Genomic DNA, 19,279 nt, shown 5'->3' with positions numbered 1-19,279 from the left:
CTTCCTACGTCAATGGCCGCAAAATATTACTATACATTGTTTTCGGAATGTGTAAAATGTGAGCATAAACATACAAAAGAATGGGATTTCTGATTCTGACCATGATACAGTAACTGGTATAAACAACTATACCAGTTAGAGCAACTGCCATAAAATTAACTATACCAGTTAAAGCAACTGCCATAAGACTAGATAAACTATAAAACTGGATAAAATATATGAAATTTACTGTGATCCCTGAGAGAAGAGAAACAAATGAGATGAGCCCCCACAATCACCTGCCTGGAAGTACTTTCTGGACTCGAGACAAAGATTATAGTTCAGGGCTATTGAACTTTCCTTCCTCAGGAATTTGTGTGTCAAGGTACCAGAGAAAATGAAGCAGCGCAGAGAAGAAACTAAAAAAATTGGACTTTAGCTGAGTCCTAAAATTCACATGTGCAGAGCAAGACTCCATGAGGCAGGGCAAAATATAACTTTCAGCGAAAAAAAAAAAAAACTCTTGGGGAACTGTGAGCTGAATTACTACCAATTACACAGGGCTGAGTTAGGAGATCTGAGTTCCAAACAGCTAGAGTAGAGAGATCTTGTTGAACACTCTGAGCATGCAGTAGAAATTCCAAAAAAGCCATGCCTTATAAGTAGACCTAATCTAGACCTCCAGTCAGGGCTACCTTAGACCTCTCCCAACTAAGCTTAAAAATAAGGCTTTTTCAAAAGATCAAACTTATCCCTAAGTAAATTAACTGCCGGTTGGAACAAAACTCAAAAGTGCTCTTTTGAGGAAGACAGCAAAACACCCTCAACAACATAACATTCATAATGTCCAACATATAATAAAAAATTACTAGGCAGATAAATAAGCAGAAAAAATGTGGCCATAACCAACAGAAAAATTAGCTTAATAGCTCAAGAGGGACAGAGATATGGAATTGGCCAATGGAGATTTGAAAATAGCTATTCTAAATATGTTCAAGGATTTCAAGGAAAACATGAACTTAATGAGGGAACAAATGGAGAATCTCAAAAGAGAAATGTAAACTACAAAAAAGATCCAAATGGATACTCTAGAACAGAAAAATACATATATGAAATGAAAAATCACTGGATGGGCTTAATAGCTGATTAGATGCTGCAGAAGAAAAGTTCAGTGAACTAAAAGATAAAAAATTGAAAATATCCAGGGGAAGCATGGAGAGAAAAAAGTCTGGGAGTGGGGGGAAGAATAAAGCCTCAGGGACAATATTAAGTGGACTAATATACATGTACCTGGAGTACCAAAAGGAGATGAAAGGAAAAATATTTGGAGGAATAATGGCTGAAGAAAATTTCCAAATTTGATGGAAAAATATAAACACGTAGATACAAGAGTCCATGTCCCCAGAGTATCATGTGACACCTGACCTAGAACAGAAGCCCATCAAGTGCCTGTTGGCTGAGGGCACTGGTGCCCTGTCTCCCATGCCAGCCCTCCAACTGCTGGGTTCCCAGGGCTGGCTAAGGGCCAGGCCCACAGATGTCCCAAATCTCTCTGGGTGGCTACTGGCCATAATCCGCCCCCCTCAAAACACCTCACCTAGCAGATGGAAACCTCCCGTACTAGTTCTCAGCATGGTGGGAACCTCAGGGTGCTTTGCAAAAACCACATTTTATATTTCATACAGGAAAGGAAATTTTTTTTGAAACTTTGCACCCAGTAAAGAAGCAACTTTCAGTAATTTGGGATGAAAATATTTATGGCACCCAGCAGAGCACAAAACAACTCTGGTTTTAAGTCAAAAATCTGTCATTCCGGAAGCAGAAAAGTTCCAGAAAAGGGCAAAGATCATGAAAACGTTGTGGGCCTCAGTAACTTCACCACCCACTCTGGACTCTCAGCTCTCGGGATCCCCCCCAACCTTGCCTGGGTGGGACGGAAGGACTGACTCACTGAGCTACGGGGACCACTGGCCTCAGTGTCTAGCCTGGAGCAGCCCCTCTGTAAGCACCAGCTGGTATTATTATTCCTCAACAACAAAAGCTCTCACCTCCACTCCTCCAACTTCATCATCACCTGTGGATATCTCATTTCTCTGGTTACTAGCCCTGCTGCCTGCTCTGCAACCCCCAGACTATTTAGTTACATGAACTGAGAGATTCCTTTTCTGGCTGAAGCTATATAGATTGAGTTGTTTCTTTCACGTGCAACCCGGAGAATCTAGATCAGTGGAGGCCCTGGCACTGGACACCCCCATCTCCATCTCCCCTGCCTTAAACCTTGCTGTCCCAATATATCCTGGCATTGCTCTCTCTGGGGTCACCTTTCCGTATCAAAGCCCACAACTATGGTTCCAGCTGGACTGGACTGTATTCTCTCACACTGTGGACTTGGTTCTATTTGACAACCGCGCCTCTTGATTTTTCTCCCATCTCTGGCCTCCCTTCCTGTACCATGTCCCTGCCCCCATGCCACCGGAAGTCCTCAAGTCCCCAACCCTGAGCTTGTCCTGGCACAGGGCGACTCTCTCCCTTCGGTGGTCTCTACACACCTGTGTTTTCAATGCTGCTCAGGTGCAAATCAGCCTCCAGCCTTTTGTCTGATATCCTGCCAGGTCATTAGTTGCTATGACCCAAACTGAACTAATTTCTTATCTTTCCCCCCAAGTCCACTCTTCCTTACATGTTCCCCTAAGTCATGGTGTCACATCCACCCTGCTGCTCAAGCCAAGAACTAAAGATCATTCCTGACTCCTCTCTCTCCGTCAGTCTAACCTCCTAAACACCACTCATGCTGTACCTTCTCTTCTCCATCTAACTCTCTCCTACCGCTCTCACCTCTTGCCGGGACACCAGCACCAGCCTCCTCACTCAGCCTCCTGCCTCTGACCCTTTCTCCACCCAGTGGTGGCCAGAGTCACCTTTCTCCAAGGCTGGTCTGGCTGTGTCCCTGCCCTCGCCTATCCTTCCCCTCTTCCCATTACCTTCAGTCCCTCCACCCTCACCCACTGCCAACCGCTGCCTTCAGGACAAGGTCAAAGCTCTCTTGGTCTCCTCCCCAGCCTCCGCCACACTCCAGTTACACCAACTGCATTGCGGTTCTAGAATAAACCATGCTCTCTCTTGCTTCCAGGACTTCACACAGCCTGCCCCCTGCCTGGAATACCCTCGCCTGTCTCACCCTAGTTCTCTTTCAAGTCTTACAGACGTCGATTTTACCTCCCCTGGGAGGTCTTCCTTAACCGCCGCCTGCTGGGTGAGGGTCCTTCTTCTACTTCCCCATCAAGCCCCTCACTAACAAACACTTTGACATCTCAGGGTTGTCTGTCTCCGGCACTGGTCTGTGAACTCTGGGAGGGCAGATGCTCTTCCTCCTCCAGTCACAGGGAGGGGCTCAATAAGTATTTAATAAATGCATTAACAGCAAAACAGCAGGAGCTACCCATCAAAGGTAATCGCCTACTTCTGGTTTACACATGACAGGTGTTATATCTGAAAAATTACTCCCTGGGAAAGAGGGGGAAAACAAGAAAAACAGACCCACGATTGATGGAGAAGAAAATGTTCTTGTGAATGTCTACTACAGACTCTGAAGCTGCCATCTGTAGGAGGGGGAAGTCCCTAGTTCATGGTCATCCAACAATCACTGAAAAAGGTACTTTTAAAGAAAGTCAGCCGACTCTTGATTGCCAGGGCCTAATATCCCCTAAGTCCCCATTTACCCGTTCCCTCCCACAGCCTACTTTTAGGGACCAGATTTGCTTTTTTTTTTTTTTTTTTTTTTGCAGTATGCGGGCCTCTCACTGCTGTGGCCTCTCCCGCCGCAGAGCACAGGCTCCAGACGCACAGGCCCAGCGGCCATGGCTCACAGGCCCAGCCGCTCTGCGGCATGCGGGATCCTCCCGGACCGGGGCACGAACCCGCATCCCCCGCATGGGCAGGCGGACTCCCAACCACTGCACCACCAGAGAAGCCCGATTTGCTTATTAATCAATACTCGTACCCCAAACAAGACACAACAGCAGCAACACCTATTATTGTTGATTGTTTATTATTTGTTGTATCAGCACACCGGTAAATTCCTTAAATGCACCATTTCATTTTAATTCCTAACACCCCTCTGAGGTCGAAGCCATCATTTTGGGTCTGGGTGAAAAAGGTGCCTTGTCCAAAGTCATACACTCAGAAAATGGCAGAGCCAGGATATGCCCTTGAGCTGTATGACCTGGAGCCCCTGTGTTAGAAGACATGGCCGAGAAAAAGCCAGGCAGCCCGTGACTGGAGATCTGCCTGTTAGGAGGGTGTAGTGGGATGAATTGTGGCTGCCCCCAAATTCATGTCCATCTGAAACCTCAGAATATGACCTTGCTTGGAATACAGGCCTTTGCAGATGTAATTAGTTAAAGATCTTGCTGGGAATTCCCTGGTGGTCCAGAGATTAGGACTCTGTGCTTTCGCTGCCAAGGGCCTGGGTTCAATCCCTGGTCAGGGAACTAATATCCCGCAAGCCACACAGTGAGGCCAAAAAAAAAAGATCTTGCAATAAAACCATTCTGGATTTAGGGTGGACCCTAAATCCAGTGACTGGTGTCCCTACAAGAAAAGGAGAGGACACACAGAGGAGAAGGCCACGAGAAGATGGAGGCAGAGACTGGAGTGATGCATCTACAAGCCAAGGAATGCCAAGGATTGCCAGCAACCACCAGAAGCTAGGAGAAAGGGATGGAACAGATCCTCCCTCTGAGCCTCCCTCTAACCCAGCCAATACGCTGATTTTAGAACTCTGGACTTCAGAACTGAGAGAATAAATTTCTGTTGTTTTAAGCCATCTGGTTTGTGGTCATTTGTTATGGCAACCCCAGGAAGCTAATACAGAGGGTGTGTGTCCGAGTCAGCCCAAGGGTACTACAGACCATGTGCTCTCTCATTCTCTCTCTCATCTTCGTGGGCCACACATCCATCCTGCATTCCTGGGAGAAAGTAGGCTCCTTTGGAGGTCACAAAACCACTTGTTTCTTTTTGTTTGCTGCTTATAGGCCACCTCCATCCCCTCTTGCTCTCACTTGATGCTGACAAAAATCCTGAGAAGTAGGTAGGACAGGGAGGTGTGGTCTCTCCATTCTACAGAAGGGGAAACTGAAGTTTGGGGAGGGGAGACCTACTGCCCAAAGTCACCTGGTGTGGCAGGGTGACAGAGATGGGGGGAGGAAGGCACTCCCCTATACCACCTGGTGGGCAAGGAAATGGGTACATCCTTCTTAGGAGGGCAATGAGGCAGCTTCATCTTTTGAAAAAATATTTGAGTCTCTCCAATGTGCCAGGCATGGGAGCAAAGGAGGATCAGCCTTAAACCAGTTTCTATCAAAATTTTAAATGTCATTGTTTGACCTGACAAGGGACTCACACATGAGCAAAAAGACACTCATGCATAATGCTCACTGCAGACCTGCTACAACCTCAAGGTCCATGGTTAAATACACTGTGGTAGATCACACTATGGAATACCACACAGCTGTTAAGAATGCAGTACACCAGTGTGGCTGTACGTACTGACATAGAAAGGTGTCTTTCATCTATGATCAAGTAAAAACCAGCATATTACAGATCAAAATGTATAATGCCATTTTTGTTAAAAACAAAATCAACAACCCAAACCAAGGGGTTACCTCTATGAAGGGATAGGGATTGGGATTGGGTTGGAGGGTGAAGAGGAACTTTCTTTTTTTTTTCCTATTAGGTTTAACCATAAGAAATAGTCATTTATGTAATAAGATCTAACCTGCAGAGAATGAAGTATTTGGGGGCAGTGGGGAGGGAGGGAGAATGAAAAAATATATATATATACACACACATACAGACACACACACATATCTAATGTATACAACTGGAATCCCTGAATAAGAAAACCAAAACAATGGAACAGAATGGTTCAAGATATAATTCAAGAAAACTTTCCTGAAATAAGACTTTAAAAAAAATGACCATTTTCAGAGACTTCCCTGGTGGCCCAGTGGGTACGACTCCACACTCCCAATGCAGGGGCCTGGGTTCGATCCCTGGTCAAGAAACTAGATCCTGCATGCATGCTGCAACTAAGAAGCCCATGTGAAGCAACTGAGAAGTCCGCATGCCGTAACTAAGACCAGGTGCAGCCAAAATAAATAAATATTTTAAAAAATTATTTTTTTGATGACCATTTTTGTAGGTCAAAATTGGTAGAAACTGACAATTTCATGTGGTTCAACCTAATATATACTGTTTGTTGTTTTAATTTCTTACACTGAGAACTTGTTTGTGTACAGTTTTTAAAAACAAAGAAACGTAAGTGGTAAAGCTGGCATATGAACTCAGGTCTACTAGCTTTGTTCTTTCTGAGACGCTCTGCCAATGAGGGGGAAAACATGCCAGAAAAGCTGATACTTTTTAAAGCAACAAGAACGATGATATTGAAAGAGGCTGAATCAAGGTTCTGAGATGCAATCCTCTCTCCCTTAGCAGGGGAAACTGAGACTTGCAACATGGCAATTGCCACCACCCAGTGGACAGTCCATGAACTTGCACCTGCACCTTGTCTTCTGGGTCCAGGAATCTTCAGACACACCCAGCCAGGGTCAGAGAAGTTGTCCCCAACCCCTGCCTTCCATCTCCCTCCCCCAAAGCCCACCTATCACTAAGCCCTGTGCATTTTAGCATCTAAATGACCCCTGAATTCATCATCTACTTCTCCCATTTTCTGCCCACCTCCCTGCCCCAGCCTCCACCTTTTACTTGGAGGATGTACCAGCTCCTCACTGTTCTCCCCATCACTCTTAGATTCTCGTCAGCAGCCTGAGAGCACTTCTTGAAACATAATCACGTCACTCCCTGTGCAGAAAAGGCCTGGGGCTGCTGCCCTTAGAAAGGCCTGCTTGGCCCTTGGCTGACATCTGGGAACTTGGATTTTGGGAGGGTTCCCACCTGGTAAGGACAGCTCACTGTGACCGGACTCTTTGTAAAGACAAGTGGTTTATGTAGAACATCTGCTTTCCTCTGGGTAGTCTGGAATTTTTGGAGTTTGGAAGGCACCCATGTGACCAGCCCCCAGATGAAAACCTTGGGTGCTGAGTCTCTAACAAGCTCTCCTAGCATGTGTTGTCACAATTTGCTGCTGGAGGAATTAAGCAAGTCCCATGTGACTTCCTGGGAGAGGAATCTGGAAGCTTGTGTCTGGTTTCCCCTGGATTTCACTTCATTTATCTTTTCCCTTTGCTGATTCTTCTTTGTAAAAATCTTAGCCATGAGTGGAACTGTATGCTGAGTCCTATGAGCCTTCCTAGTGAATCACTGAACTTGGGGTGATCCTGGGGACCCTAATGCACTCCCTTATTTGAAACTCTTCTTTGGCTTCCCACTGATCTTAAAAATAAAGACCCAGGGAATTCCCTGGTGGTCTAGTGGTTAGGACTCCACGCTTTCACTGCCAAGGGCCTGGGCTCAATCCCCGGTCAAGGAACTAAGATCTCACAAGCGGTGTGGTGCGGCTGGGAAAAAAAAAAGACCCAAGTGCCTTCCAGAGACCTATAGCCATTCTGCACTCTGTGACCTCTGCCTGCCTATCTAACCACACCTGTCACCAGTCTCTCTGCTCTGGCCAGATGGTCTCCATTCAGTCCTTTGTACTCAATAGGTTCCTTCGACCACAAGGCCTTTGCACACATGATTTCCTCTACCTAGAACGCCCACTCCTCTTCCACCTTGTCACTTTTCTTTTCCTCCTTCAGGAGGTCTCCCTCAAGCATCCCAGCTCCAGGAAGCTGACCATGTACCTCCCCTGTTGCATTCATGCATGGCCCACATGCCTCCCCAATGGAGATGGATCCACCTGTTTGTGTAACAGAGTCTGTTTCCTCCCCCACTCCCCATTAGGGGACTGGGTAGGTGGGTTTCTGCTCATGCCATATCTTCCGTATTCTTCATGCCTGGAAGACCACAGGTTCCCTCCCACTAAACATACCTGGAGGGTGGAATGAATCCCTCGAGCAAATATCTCCTCTTGGGGGACTCATGTACCCCAGAGGCTCACGTACTCTACCGCCACCTCCCCCTACCCTGTCCCCAGGGATTTATGTTCTGAGGAATGCCTATTTTTAAAATCAGGGAAGTCTTTAAATAAGCATAGCAGCTTTTCCTTCTCTAGGGTGGGGAGGAAGTTTGAGGTTTCACGAAAATAACCACCGTGACGGCTGACTAGTTTGGGCGGGGGGTGGTGCTGCTGGTAGACTGAGAAGCCTGACTGGTGGCCCAGGTGCCCCAGAGACGTATTCTCCAACTTTTCTCTCCATTTCCTGTAGGGTCAGAATCCCTCCTGACTTGATGGAAGAGTCTGTTGACCTGGCAAGTTGATCAGGAGGCTGGGTGGAGACGATGTGGGAAATAATATTTAAGGTAGTGGAAACTGTAGCGACTGTAACTATCCCCAGAGCACCTGCCATTTTCTGAGCTCTGTGCAAAAAGCCCTTTGTAACATACAGCAACAACTCGACAAGGTGGGGACTGAATCCTCTTCATTTACAGGTGAGGAAACTGAGAACAGAGAGGCCAAGCAACTTGCCCCAGCTCACACAGCCAGTGAGAAGCAGAGCTCAGACTCCGACCCAGGCTGCCTGGCCCAGAGCCCTCTCCCTCCTGCATGACCTCTCTGAATGCTGCCCTGGACCCAGTTCACAGCTGGTGAAGGCCAATGCTGGGCGGGGAGTTCAGCCCAGTGTTACTCAGTAAGAAACACATTTTATATCCTGCCACTTAGTACACATTGACATATATACGTTCTATAACCAACACTAAAGTTAACATGTGAGAGACTTATGTTTTCCACTTTATTCTATTTCTTAAAAGGCTGATGGCAGCCCATTAATGGATTTCAGGAATCACTAATGGGTTGAGTTTGAAAAACACGGGTATGGTGGGATGTACTCTATTTCCCTGGGGGAGGGAGAGGATGATTGTCAGAGAGGTGGCAGTCTTGCCCAAAGTCTGTATATCAGCCATGTTAACTGGGAAGCATAAGTCAGGCTGCTATTTGTGTTAACAAAAGCATAGAAAGAAATGAAAGCATAGAAAGAAAAATATAGTTACCCAGCTAGAAATTAGGACCTATCACCAGTACAACTGAGTCATCTGGGCCACCCCATCCCCCAACATCTTAGTGATGCTTCAGCCATGGAAAAGATGGGATAAACAAGAATTCAGGGCTCCCCTCCTTCCTGCCCCACTGTGGCTCGGTCCTTGGAAGGAGGCCAGTGCAGCTGCAGTTTAACCAATGGCTCTCAGCTCTGGCTGCACACTGGAACCACCTGGATGCTTTAAAAAAAAACCCAGTGCCTGGGTCACAGGCCCCAAGATTGTGATTCAGTTGGTCTGGGGGTGGCCTGGGTGTTGGGATCTCCAATGTACAGCCAAGGTCAAGAACCAGCATCGTAAATGAACCTGGTGCCTCCAAACACCTTGTGAGAAGTGTGCCAAAGGGCCACAAGGATTTCTAAGCACACCTGGCAACCAGGTTCTCCAGATGTGGCTGGTGACATGCAATCATCTGAGCCGAGGACTAGGTCAGCTGATGGGCTGAAAACCGTTTCACTTTATCCTCATGATGGCGTCAATAGCTCCTGTGTTTCAAGCGTTTGTCATAGCCCGGCACCCTGCTAAATGCTTTCCAGTCACTATCTTGTTTAATCCTCACTGTTCTCATTTTACAAAAGAGGAAAACGGAGGCTCAGAGAGGTGGGAAGGGGCAGGGAGGGCCCTGCTGGGGGCCCCTCTGGGCAGAGCTGGCTACAGCAAATCAGGTCTGAGCCATGGCTAAAAACCCCACCAGTTTCTTCTACGACAGAGCTGTTTTCCTCTCCAAAATTAGAGCTGGACAATTAAAAATCTCCTAAAAGCAATCCTATTAAAATAGTTTTTTAAAAACATAATTAACTTCACAAGGTAAATTATTAAAAGGAACTTGTTCTTTGAATCAGTAAGAGGCTTATTTGCTACACGTGGCCCTGGTCCAATTTCCCCAGCTCCCCAGCAATGCCGCTGGGGCCACCCCTTCTTTTGGCCTCTGTTCGATGACAGACAGGCTCCCGCCCCCAGGAGTCCCCCGAGGTGTGTCCTTGGCTCTGCATTCCAACACTCTGCTTGCCCTGATGTTTTTGTGTCCTCACCCCCACCCTTGCAACTTGTCCCTGCAGCCAGACCCCCTGACGTACCCGGAATCCCCAGCTTTACCTGCTGTCATTCACCCCAATGAGCAGATCTTTACTCCAGATCTATTTCTTTCAGTATTACTATTGTCAAAACATGAGCAAAAAGAAATAATAACCCCAACACACCAAATTTATCATCTACTTATCCACCCATCTCACTCTAATCTATGTCTTTTACAATTATAATCGAAGACTGCAGACAACTTTGTATCTTATTTTCTCCCCACTACCTATATGTATCAGACTTATGCCTTTTTAATGGCCAAGAAATTTACCAAGAAGTCAGTGCTCATTATTGCATTTTCTGTTCATTTTTAGCACCTCTATCACCAATTCTAAGGCCACATTTTCTCACATATTAACATTTCTGAAGTCTGTCTTACAATTGACCAGTGTCAGTGTTGTGTTACATTAGATCACAGTAAATGGCGGCACTTCTTCTTCTTCGTAGCACATAATATAATGTTGCATCTACAATCAATGGCATCTTACATGCTAAGAAACACACAAATTTGTGTTTCTAAATTGTGCTGTAAATTATACTTTTTCCTTTTTATGGGTTGTTTCCTTTCCCGCAAGTAAGATGACCAGGTTTGATTATGACTATTTTCATGACTCTTGATACACCCTGTCACGTTATTTTCCAGCAGTCGTGTGGGTTGATCCACTCATAAGATGCAGGAGTGAGCCGGTTACACCACAGCATAACCACCATCGAGCGTGCATTTCCGCTTGTTTTTTTGGTTTGCCTAGTAGGGAGCTATAAATGAAGGAAACTGTTCCATTTGCCTTTCTGTGAGTATTAATGATAACTGGAACTCACGGAGCTCCTGTTATTGGGTGGCAGGCACTATGCTTCCCATATCTTATCAGGAATTGACACAACTCTACAGAGGGCGATTGTCATCCCTCTGCTGGAAATGCCACCATATTTCATTAATGCAAAGTTGAACATTTTCCCACATTTCTGAAATCAGAATTGGTGGCATGTTGTAAGTGCCATTGGTCACTTCCTCCTCCCACATTGTAAACAGCTTTAAATCAGAAATACTCTTACAGTTAAAGGGGCCATCAGTTTGACGAAATGCAAGATCCCCACCATCATCATCATCATCATCATCCCATGGTCCTCTGGCCCTCACACTTGCTTCTCCAACTCTGCCCCATCACTCTGCTGCTACCCTGAGCTTCTGGCACTGCCCTGATAGCTCTACCTGGCCAGGCCCCCAGAAGCTCCAAGTGAACAGCTGAAATGGAAGCCAACACTTCCTCTTCACCTTGCCCCACCCTTCACAACTAATGTCTCCCCAGATCCAACAAGCCTGCACCCCAGATATCAAGGACAGAATTTATTAGACCTACTCAGGTTGGCCACACAGCACAGGAGGCACAGCATTTGCTTTGGAGTCAGGCTAGGTTGAAATCTCATTTCTGCCACTTCCTACCTGTGTGATCTTGAGCAAGTAGCTTTACTTCTCTGTGCCCAAGTGTCTCTACCTGTAAAATAAGCAGTTGGGAGAAGCCCTTATGGGCTGAGTATTGGCCTAGCATTCTGAGACCATTGTCTCCTCAACTCTTCCCTGTGAGCCTTCAGGAACGGGGGTGGTTAAGTAACTTTTCCCCATTTTCCAGATAAGGAAACTGAGGCTCGGGGAGGTGAAGGGCGTGACCAGATGATATAGGGCTATTAAAATGCAGAGCTGGGTTTTGAATGTTTCCGATTATCAGGCTATCTTGAGGTTCCTTCTATAGCTTTCACCTCGGTGACTTTTAACACTTTGGTATGGTGGAAGCACCCTGAACACGTGTTTTTCCTCTATCTTGTTAGAAACACCAAACAGAATTATCTTCTCAAGCTGGGAGGTCCCTTAACTGCTAGTCTTCCAGAATTAATTTACCTTTTCATCCCAGGTGGCCATTTTCCTGTCGTCTCCAGATCTGGAAAATAAGAAAACATTTGTCTAGATCTATCACCCTACTATCATTCGCCGTAGTATGTGTTTTCCAACACTTTCTTACAAATTATTTTTAACTTGCTTAGGTTAACAGTGTCTGAAAATAGTAAATAATAAAGCTCAAAGCATGTGGAGAAGGATGTACATCCTGAGTATATACCCAAAAGAACTGAAAACAGGCACTCAAACAAATACATGTACACGAATATTCATAGCCAAAGATGGAAACAATCCATGTCCATTAACATATGAATGGATAAATAAAAGATGTTATATCCATACAATGGAATGTTATCCAGCCATAAAAAGAAATGAAGTACTTTTGCAATATCTACAAATATCGGATCACTATGTTGTACACCTGAAACTATTGTAGGTCAATTATACCTCAATAAAAAATAAAAGAGATATGAAGTGCTGACACATGCTACAACATGAATGAACCTCTAAAACATTATGCTAAGTGAAAGAAGCCAGACACAAAATGTCACATAGTACTTGGTTCCACTGATGTGTAATATCCAGAATATGCAAATCTGTACAGACAGAAAGCAGACTGGTGGTGGCCAGGAGCTACGGGGAGAGGGGAATGAGGAGTGACTGCCTAATGGGGACAGAGTTGCCTTTTGAGGTGACGAAAGTGTTCTGGAACTAGATAGAGGTGGTAGTTGCACCACATCGGGAATGTATTATATGATAATGAATTGCTCACTTTAAAAGTTAATTTAAAAAAATTTAATTTTATGTTATGTGAATTTCACTCCAATTAAGAACCAGACAGACATATGTTAGTGTTGAGATTGCTCTGGAAAGCAGCAAAGAATCTAAACGTCCACCAACAAGGGAGGGTCTGGTTGAGTCAGTTACAGTACATCTGGGAGTGGGAGACTCCAGTGCTGTTACATTTCCATATGTGGATGAGGAAAGATGTAATATAACAGGTGCCCCCCCATCACATTATAGCATAGTGTGTACAGTATGATCCCATCTATGTGAAAAAAATGATATATGCATTTTTTAAAAAGTCTGTAAGGATACAGCCAGACTCTTTACAGTGGTTATTGCTGGAGAAAATGGGAGTGATTTGAGGGTGGGGTGGGTATTTTCTTTCTCTTGGCTTCTGGAAGGTCTGAACTTTTACAATGATTATGTGTTACTTCTTAAAACTTATTTTTAACATAGGTGACATATGTAGTAAAAAATTTAAATACAAAAAGATACTACGACAAATAAGTCTTCTTTCTACTCCTGTTCTTCCCAGAACGCCTCTCCTACCAGTTTCCCACATAGTCTTTGGAGGTATTCTATGTCTTTCCAAGCACAGCCATACTTATTCTTTTTTTTCCCCTTAAACAAATGTGAGCCTTCACACTGCTCTGAACCTTGCTTATTTCCCTTTAGGGTGTGGGAGGCTGAAAGATAGCCCCATCAGTCCTAATCCCCAGAACCTGTGAATTCCTAATCCCCAGAACCTGTGAATAGGTCAATGTACACGGCAAAAGGGACTTCCCAGGTGTGATGAAATTAAGGACTCCAAGATGCGGGGATTATCCAGGTGGGCCCAGTGTAATCAGAAGGGTCTTTACAAGTACAGCAAGAGAATCAGAAGAATAGGAGACATGACTACAGAAGCAGGGATTGGAGTCAGAGTGAGATCTGAAGATGTTATGCTGTCTTGAAGATGGAGGGATGGGGTCATGATCCAAAAAATAAGGGAAGCCTCTAGAAGCTGGTGAAGGCAAGAAAACAGATTCTCCCCTAGAGCCTCCAGAAGCAATACAGCCCTGCCAACACCTTGATCTTGGCGTACCAAGACTGAATTGGGGCGTGTGACCCCTAGAACTGTTAGATAATAAATTTATGTTGTTTTAAGCCATCAGATGTGTGGTCATTTGTTACAGCGGCCACAGGAGACTAACACAGTGTCCCAGAGATCGTTCTACGCCGTGTGCTCTAGAGCAAGTGCACTCTTTGGATGACCACACAGGATTCCCCTGAGGGGGTGTGTGTAGTTCCCATTAGTGACCAACGTTAGCTTCCCAAAGTTCCAGTGAATGACCTTATGTATCATGTGTTATTTTTGTAATTTAAAAAATACTACCATTTTGAAAAAAAATCACGAAGACCTAAAGAAAAAAAGAGTTCTTTTTCTCCCCACGGTACCATGCTTAGGGCACAAGGGACTCAGTTTCTTGCTGGTTGACTGGTAGAGCAGCTTCTGCAACCAGCAGAGTTCACCTGGCTGTGTTCCTGTTCCAGCCCCTGGGGGCCCTCACCCTGCTCTCACGAGGTGGGCTCAAGTGGAACCACCACCAAAAGTGAAGGTGAAGGGAAAAATTAAGGTGCCCTGGAGATTTCCTTCCTCCATAGGACAGGAAATGGAACTAGCGCATGCAGAGAGAAACACCCAGATTCACTAATTCAAGCAATGGAAAATTTAAACCTGCCCTAACCTCCCCATTAAACTAGACAAAACAAAAAATGAAAAAACCCAATGCTTGCGGGGCTGTAGGAAAACTTGCACACGTTGCTGGGGATAATTTTTCTAAACAGTCACCTGGTAATAAGTGGTATATGCCTTCAGGATGATCATACCCTTGACTTGAACACATCAGTTTGGAAACTGTAACTCAAAAATCATTTGAAAGCAAAAAAAAAAAAAGTGCAATTTGTACCACAGTGTTTAAAGCAAAGTTGGATATTAGGGTTAGAACCTGGAAACAGCCTATAAGCCCCACTGTAGGGAAAAGCTGAGGAAGGCAGTGGGAGGAATGACAATTCTGAGGTCTATGTAGAAATGTAGAAAGAAGGCTATTAAGCAATGAGAAGTAGAACTCTGATGGTTGCACACACTGCCTGCAGAACTTTTATCAGTTATCAGAACTTTTACTCTGTGCAAGGGCATGGCACTGGGTTCTGGGGAATCCAAAGTGAAGAGACAAGAAAAAGGTCTGGGCCCTGGTAGGCTGACATTTTAGCCAGGAAACACATAAGCAAGGTAACATCACCCAGGGCTAAGCTCCGGAAAGAAAAACGGTAATGCAATAAAGGGCAGGCAAGAGTGGCTCCTGCAGCTTGGGGTGGTGAGGTAAGGCTTCTGAGTAGGTGACTTTTACGGTCGTCTCTGAATTGCAAGGAGGTGCATCACAAGAAGACGGCAAGAAAGAGAATTCCTGGGAGAAGGAAGGGCATGTGCACAGACCCTGAGAGAGCAGAGAATTTAGTATGTCCAAGAAAGGAGGAGGAGGCCAGTATGGCTGCAGTGAGCAGGCAGTGGAGTGAGGATGGGGGCATGAGAAGAGTCAGGAATCAATCAGGGCCTGACTGTGCAGAGAGTTCAGTAGACAGTGTTGAGGATCTGGGGGTCACGGTGGGGATGCAGAGGAGTGACCAGATTCAGAATATGCTGAGAAGTAGCACTTGCTGCTGGCCTAGTTGTCGGGGACAAAGAGAGGAGCAGGTTTTGGAGCAAGAATATGCTAGGCTTCCTCCTTCTTGCAAAACTGGTGGTAGGGGAGGGCAGTCCTGGAATTGTGCAAGCCTCACCCCAAAGATTTTCAAAACCCGCCCCTACCAGCCTTTCCTTCGGAGTCAGAGAGGGAGGAGTTGCAGCCCCCAGCCTTGGTCTTACTCAAGAAACTTCCAGCTGCTGGCGGGGCTGTAGGAAATACTGCAGATCTCAGATAGCTCTGACTTGAGGGTGAAGGACAGAGAAGTGCTTTCAGATGAGTGGGGATGGTGGAGGGGGCACGGCTTGAGTCACGCACTAGGCTAGGCCTTCACACCAACCATCTCATTTAATCTTCTCGGCAATCCTCTGAGGCACAAAGCATGCTTAACCCCGAGGTTACGGATAAGCAAAGGAAACAGACAAGGAAATTGAGGCACGGAGAACTGAAGTCCCATGGCTAAGCCTGCAAGAGCCCCCCTGTGCCCAGCGGGAGTGCTGGTACAGGCCCAGGAGTTCCTGGACAGGGGCTGCACCGCCCTCTCCTCTTTGTCCTGGAGTTTAACCTGGCCCCAACCCACTGTTCTTACTCCTTGGCATCCCCTACCCAGGCGAAGGATTTGTTGCTGTGGAGGTTCTTCCTGCAGGGATGAGCAGGCTGGCTCATCTCGGCCTCCTCCCCTGTTCCCAGCACTGGTTTCTCCCTGCCGTCTCCCTAGGGGTGCAGGACAGGGTGGGGCAGGCATGATGAGTAAGAGGACTTAGGGGTTCACACCGACCTGGGTGAGTTCTGGCTCTGCCTCTTTTGGCTGTGTGACCCCTGGCGAGTGGCTTGGCCTCTTTGAGTCTTGGTGTCTTCACCTGGAAGAGGGAGACAAGGATGGTACCTACCTCACCTGTTGCTGCTGCTGCTACGAGGCACGAGATGAAGTGAAGGCACCTGGCCCATGTAAGCACTCCATACAAAAGGGTAGTTCTTCAACACTTCCGTTTTCAAGGGGAGATGTGCGTGCTGTCTCCTGTCCTCCTCTCCACTGGATTCTAGAATCCGTGGGCCAGGCAGGGATCCCTGAGTTATCACTGCCTGCCCGCGTTCCCCCAAGCTGGGAAACGCTAGAACTCACGGCAAACCGGGGCCTCCTGGGATCCCGCGGGGGTCCCTGGCAGACTCGGGCTGGGAGAGCTCGGAGAAGGGCAGCGCGCCCCGGGCCGGCCCTGGAGCACTTACCCTGCGCCCGGCCCGCCGGCGGCCACCGCAGCAACTGCGAGCTCGGCGCCTGCCCAGCCGTCCCGCCCGCCCGCCCCTTACCCCCGCCCCCTCCCCCCCTCCCCCCCCACCCCGCCCTCTAAACTCAGCTGCTGGTCTCGGGCTCTGGCCCGCGTCTGTCCCGTTGCCTTCGTTCTTGCCTGTCTGTCGGTCTCCCGGTTGTTCTCTGGCTTCCCCCCACCAGGCCCCCTCGCTCCGCAGGCCCGAGCCTGACCTGGGCCTCCTGCAATCCCGCAGATGGACAAAGGTCCCGCCCGTGGGAGCCAATCACGAATCATGAGAATCCTGGCCCAGGCGACCCTAAGGGAAGGGGTGGGAGGAGGGAACCACTTCCTTCCTCCAACGGGATGTATTGGCAGCGGGTCCACCAGCCTCCCCACCACACACACTCAGGGAAGCAGGGCTGGCTCCTGTTCGCCCCCCCTACCCCCTGCCAACTCCTGGTTACTTAAGGGGGGCCCTGAGTGTCCCCTGCACAGTATCTGCAGGCAGGGGTTGGAGGGTGGGCAGAATGCCCTAAGGGGGTGGCCAACCTCGAAGCTGTCAGGACGCCCCTGGGTTGGGGGGGGGAGGTGAGGCTGGAGGTGAAGAGGAGGTGCCCTGCAGCTGGGCTGGTATTGGCACGAGGGAGGAGCCTTCCAGCCTCGAGGCAGAGCACACCCTTGCTCAGGCCGACTAGGGCTCCCCTTCCCCAGCTTTACCATCCCTCCCCTGCAGGCCCTCCCTCACCCAGGCTTCTCCAGCGCTCTGTCCATACCTTATTTCTGTTACTGTTCGCTCTGGTCTCAGTTCTTCCGTTAGCTTCCATCTTCCCCAAAATACCACTTGTCCCAAACTTCCAAGGGCAGAAGCCATCCATCTTCTATACACCTCCCTGCTTCTTCTGGTTAGGCTGGCGGGCGGGGGCGGGGGCGGGGGCGTGGGCGGGGCGGAGGGGGAGCCATACTAGTTTTCTGTGGCTGCTGTACCAAGTTACCACAAACCTAGTCGCCTAACACAGCACAAAAATAACACTTAAAACAACAAAGCACTGGAGGTCAGAAGTCCAGGGGGGAGGTCTCAAAGAGCTAAAATCAAGGTGTTGGCTTGGCTGTGTCCCTTCTGGAGACCCGAGGGGGGAATCCATTCCTTGCCTTTTCCAGCTTCGAGAGGTTGTTTGCATCCCTTGGCTCCTGGCTAATCATTCTGACCTCTGCTTTCATCGTTAAGTCTCCTTCTCTAGATCTGACCCTTTTCCCTCCCTCTTTTATATGATTTTTTAAAAATTTATTTATTATTTACATGTGGTTGCACTGGGTCTTTGTTGGTGTGCGTGGGCTTTCTCTAGTTGCGGTGAGCGGGGGTCACTCTGCATTGTGATGTGTGGGCCTCTCACTGCGGTGGCTTCTCTTGTTGTGGATCATGGGCTCTAGGTGCATGGGCTTCAGTAGTGTGGCACACGGGCTCAGCAGCTGTAGCTCGTGGACTCTAGAGTGCAGGCTCAGTAGTTGTGGCGCACGGGCTTAGTTGCTCTGCGGCACGTGGGAACTTCCTGGACCAGGGCTTGAACCCGTGTCCCCTGCATTGGCAGGTGGATTCTTAACCACTGCACCACAAGGGAAGCCCCTCTCTCCCTCTTTTAAAAGGACCCTTGTGATTATATTGGGCCCACCTGAACAATCCAGGCTAATCTCCCCATCTCAAGATCCTTGACCTAATCACATGTACAATGTCCTTTTGCCATGTAAGGTAGCATATTCATAGGTTCTGAGGATTCAGACTTGAATATCTCCAGGGGCCCAGCATTCTGCCTGTCAGAGATACTGTCTCCATTAGCTTCTATTGAGTCCGCTCCTCCCAGTCCTGCCTCCTGCCTCCTGCTGGGTAGGGGGCTTTCTTAAAACATGTCTGGTCTGACTCCCCAGTCACATTTTGTTATTACAACAGTCCCATTCTGGTCCCTAAGGCGTAGTCTGGTCCATTCTAAACTTCCACTTTATATTTTATTAGAAACTCCCTTCCCGCCCCCAGGGCCAGCTCAACAGAGTAGAGGAGTGTGGACTGTTCTTCCCAGCCCTCCCCTGCGTTCACTCCCTGAGGGCTGGGGTAGGGAAGAGAGTGAGGGAACAGGTTCAGGTATTCCTTCACCTAACTCCCACTGCAATCCTCTTTCTGTTGGTTTTTTTTTTTTTTTTTCAGTGCGCGGGCCTCTCACTGTTGTGGCCTCTCCTGTTGTGGAGCACAGGCTCCGGACGCACAGGCTCAGCGGCCATGGCTCACGGGCCCAGCCACTCCGTGGCATGTGGGATCTTCCCAGACCGGGGCACGAACCCGTGTCCCCTGTATCGGCAGGCGGACTCTCAACCACTGTGCCACCAGGGAAGCCCTTTCTGTTCGTTTTAACAACTAGTCCTGCCTGTAG

The 19,279-nt window shown here is 47.7% G+C and overlaps 1 protein-coding gene across 1 annotated transcript in view; it reads right to left on the bottom strand.

Annotated features, from left to right (window-relative positions):
• Positions 1-16,868, bottom strand: part of HVCN1 (hydrogen voltage gated channel 1) — a 28,355-nt gene extending 11,487 nt beyond the window's left edge. Inside the window, exons 1-3 of the mRNA XM_065890097.1 lie at positions 16,840-16,868; positions 16,391-16,472; positions 12,107-12,146 (exon numbers count right to left, since the gene is read on the bottom strand). Of these exons, the coding sequence (XP_065746169.1) occupies positions 12,107-12,127 (21 nt within the window). The 5' untranslated portion in view covers positions 12,128-12,146; positions 16,391-16,472; positions 16,840-16,868. The remainder of the gene's footprint in view (positions 1-12,106; positions 12,147-16,390; positions 16,473-16,839) is intronic.
• Positions 16,869-19,279: the final 2,411 nt, after the last annotated feature.

The sequence above is a fragment of the Phocoena phocoena genome, chromosome 13 (assembly GCF_963924675.1).
Source record: "Phocoena phocoena chromosome 13, mPhoPho1.1, whole genome shotgun sequence".
Classification (NCBI taxonomy): domain Eukaryota; kingdom Metazoa; phylum Chordata; class Mammalia; order Artiodactyla; family Phocoenidae; genus Phocoena; species Phocoena phocoena.
The sequence above is the reverse complement of the archived record's forward strand: the minus strand, read 5'-3'. Positions and strand labels throughout refer to the sequence as shown.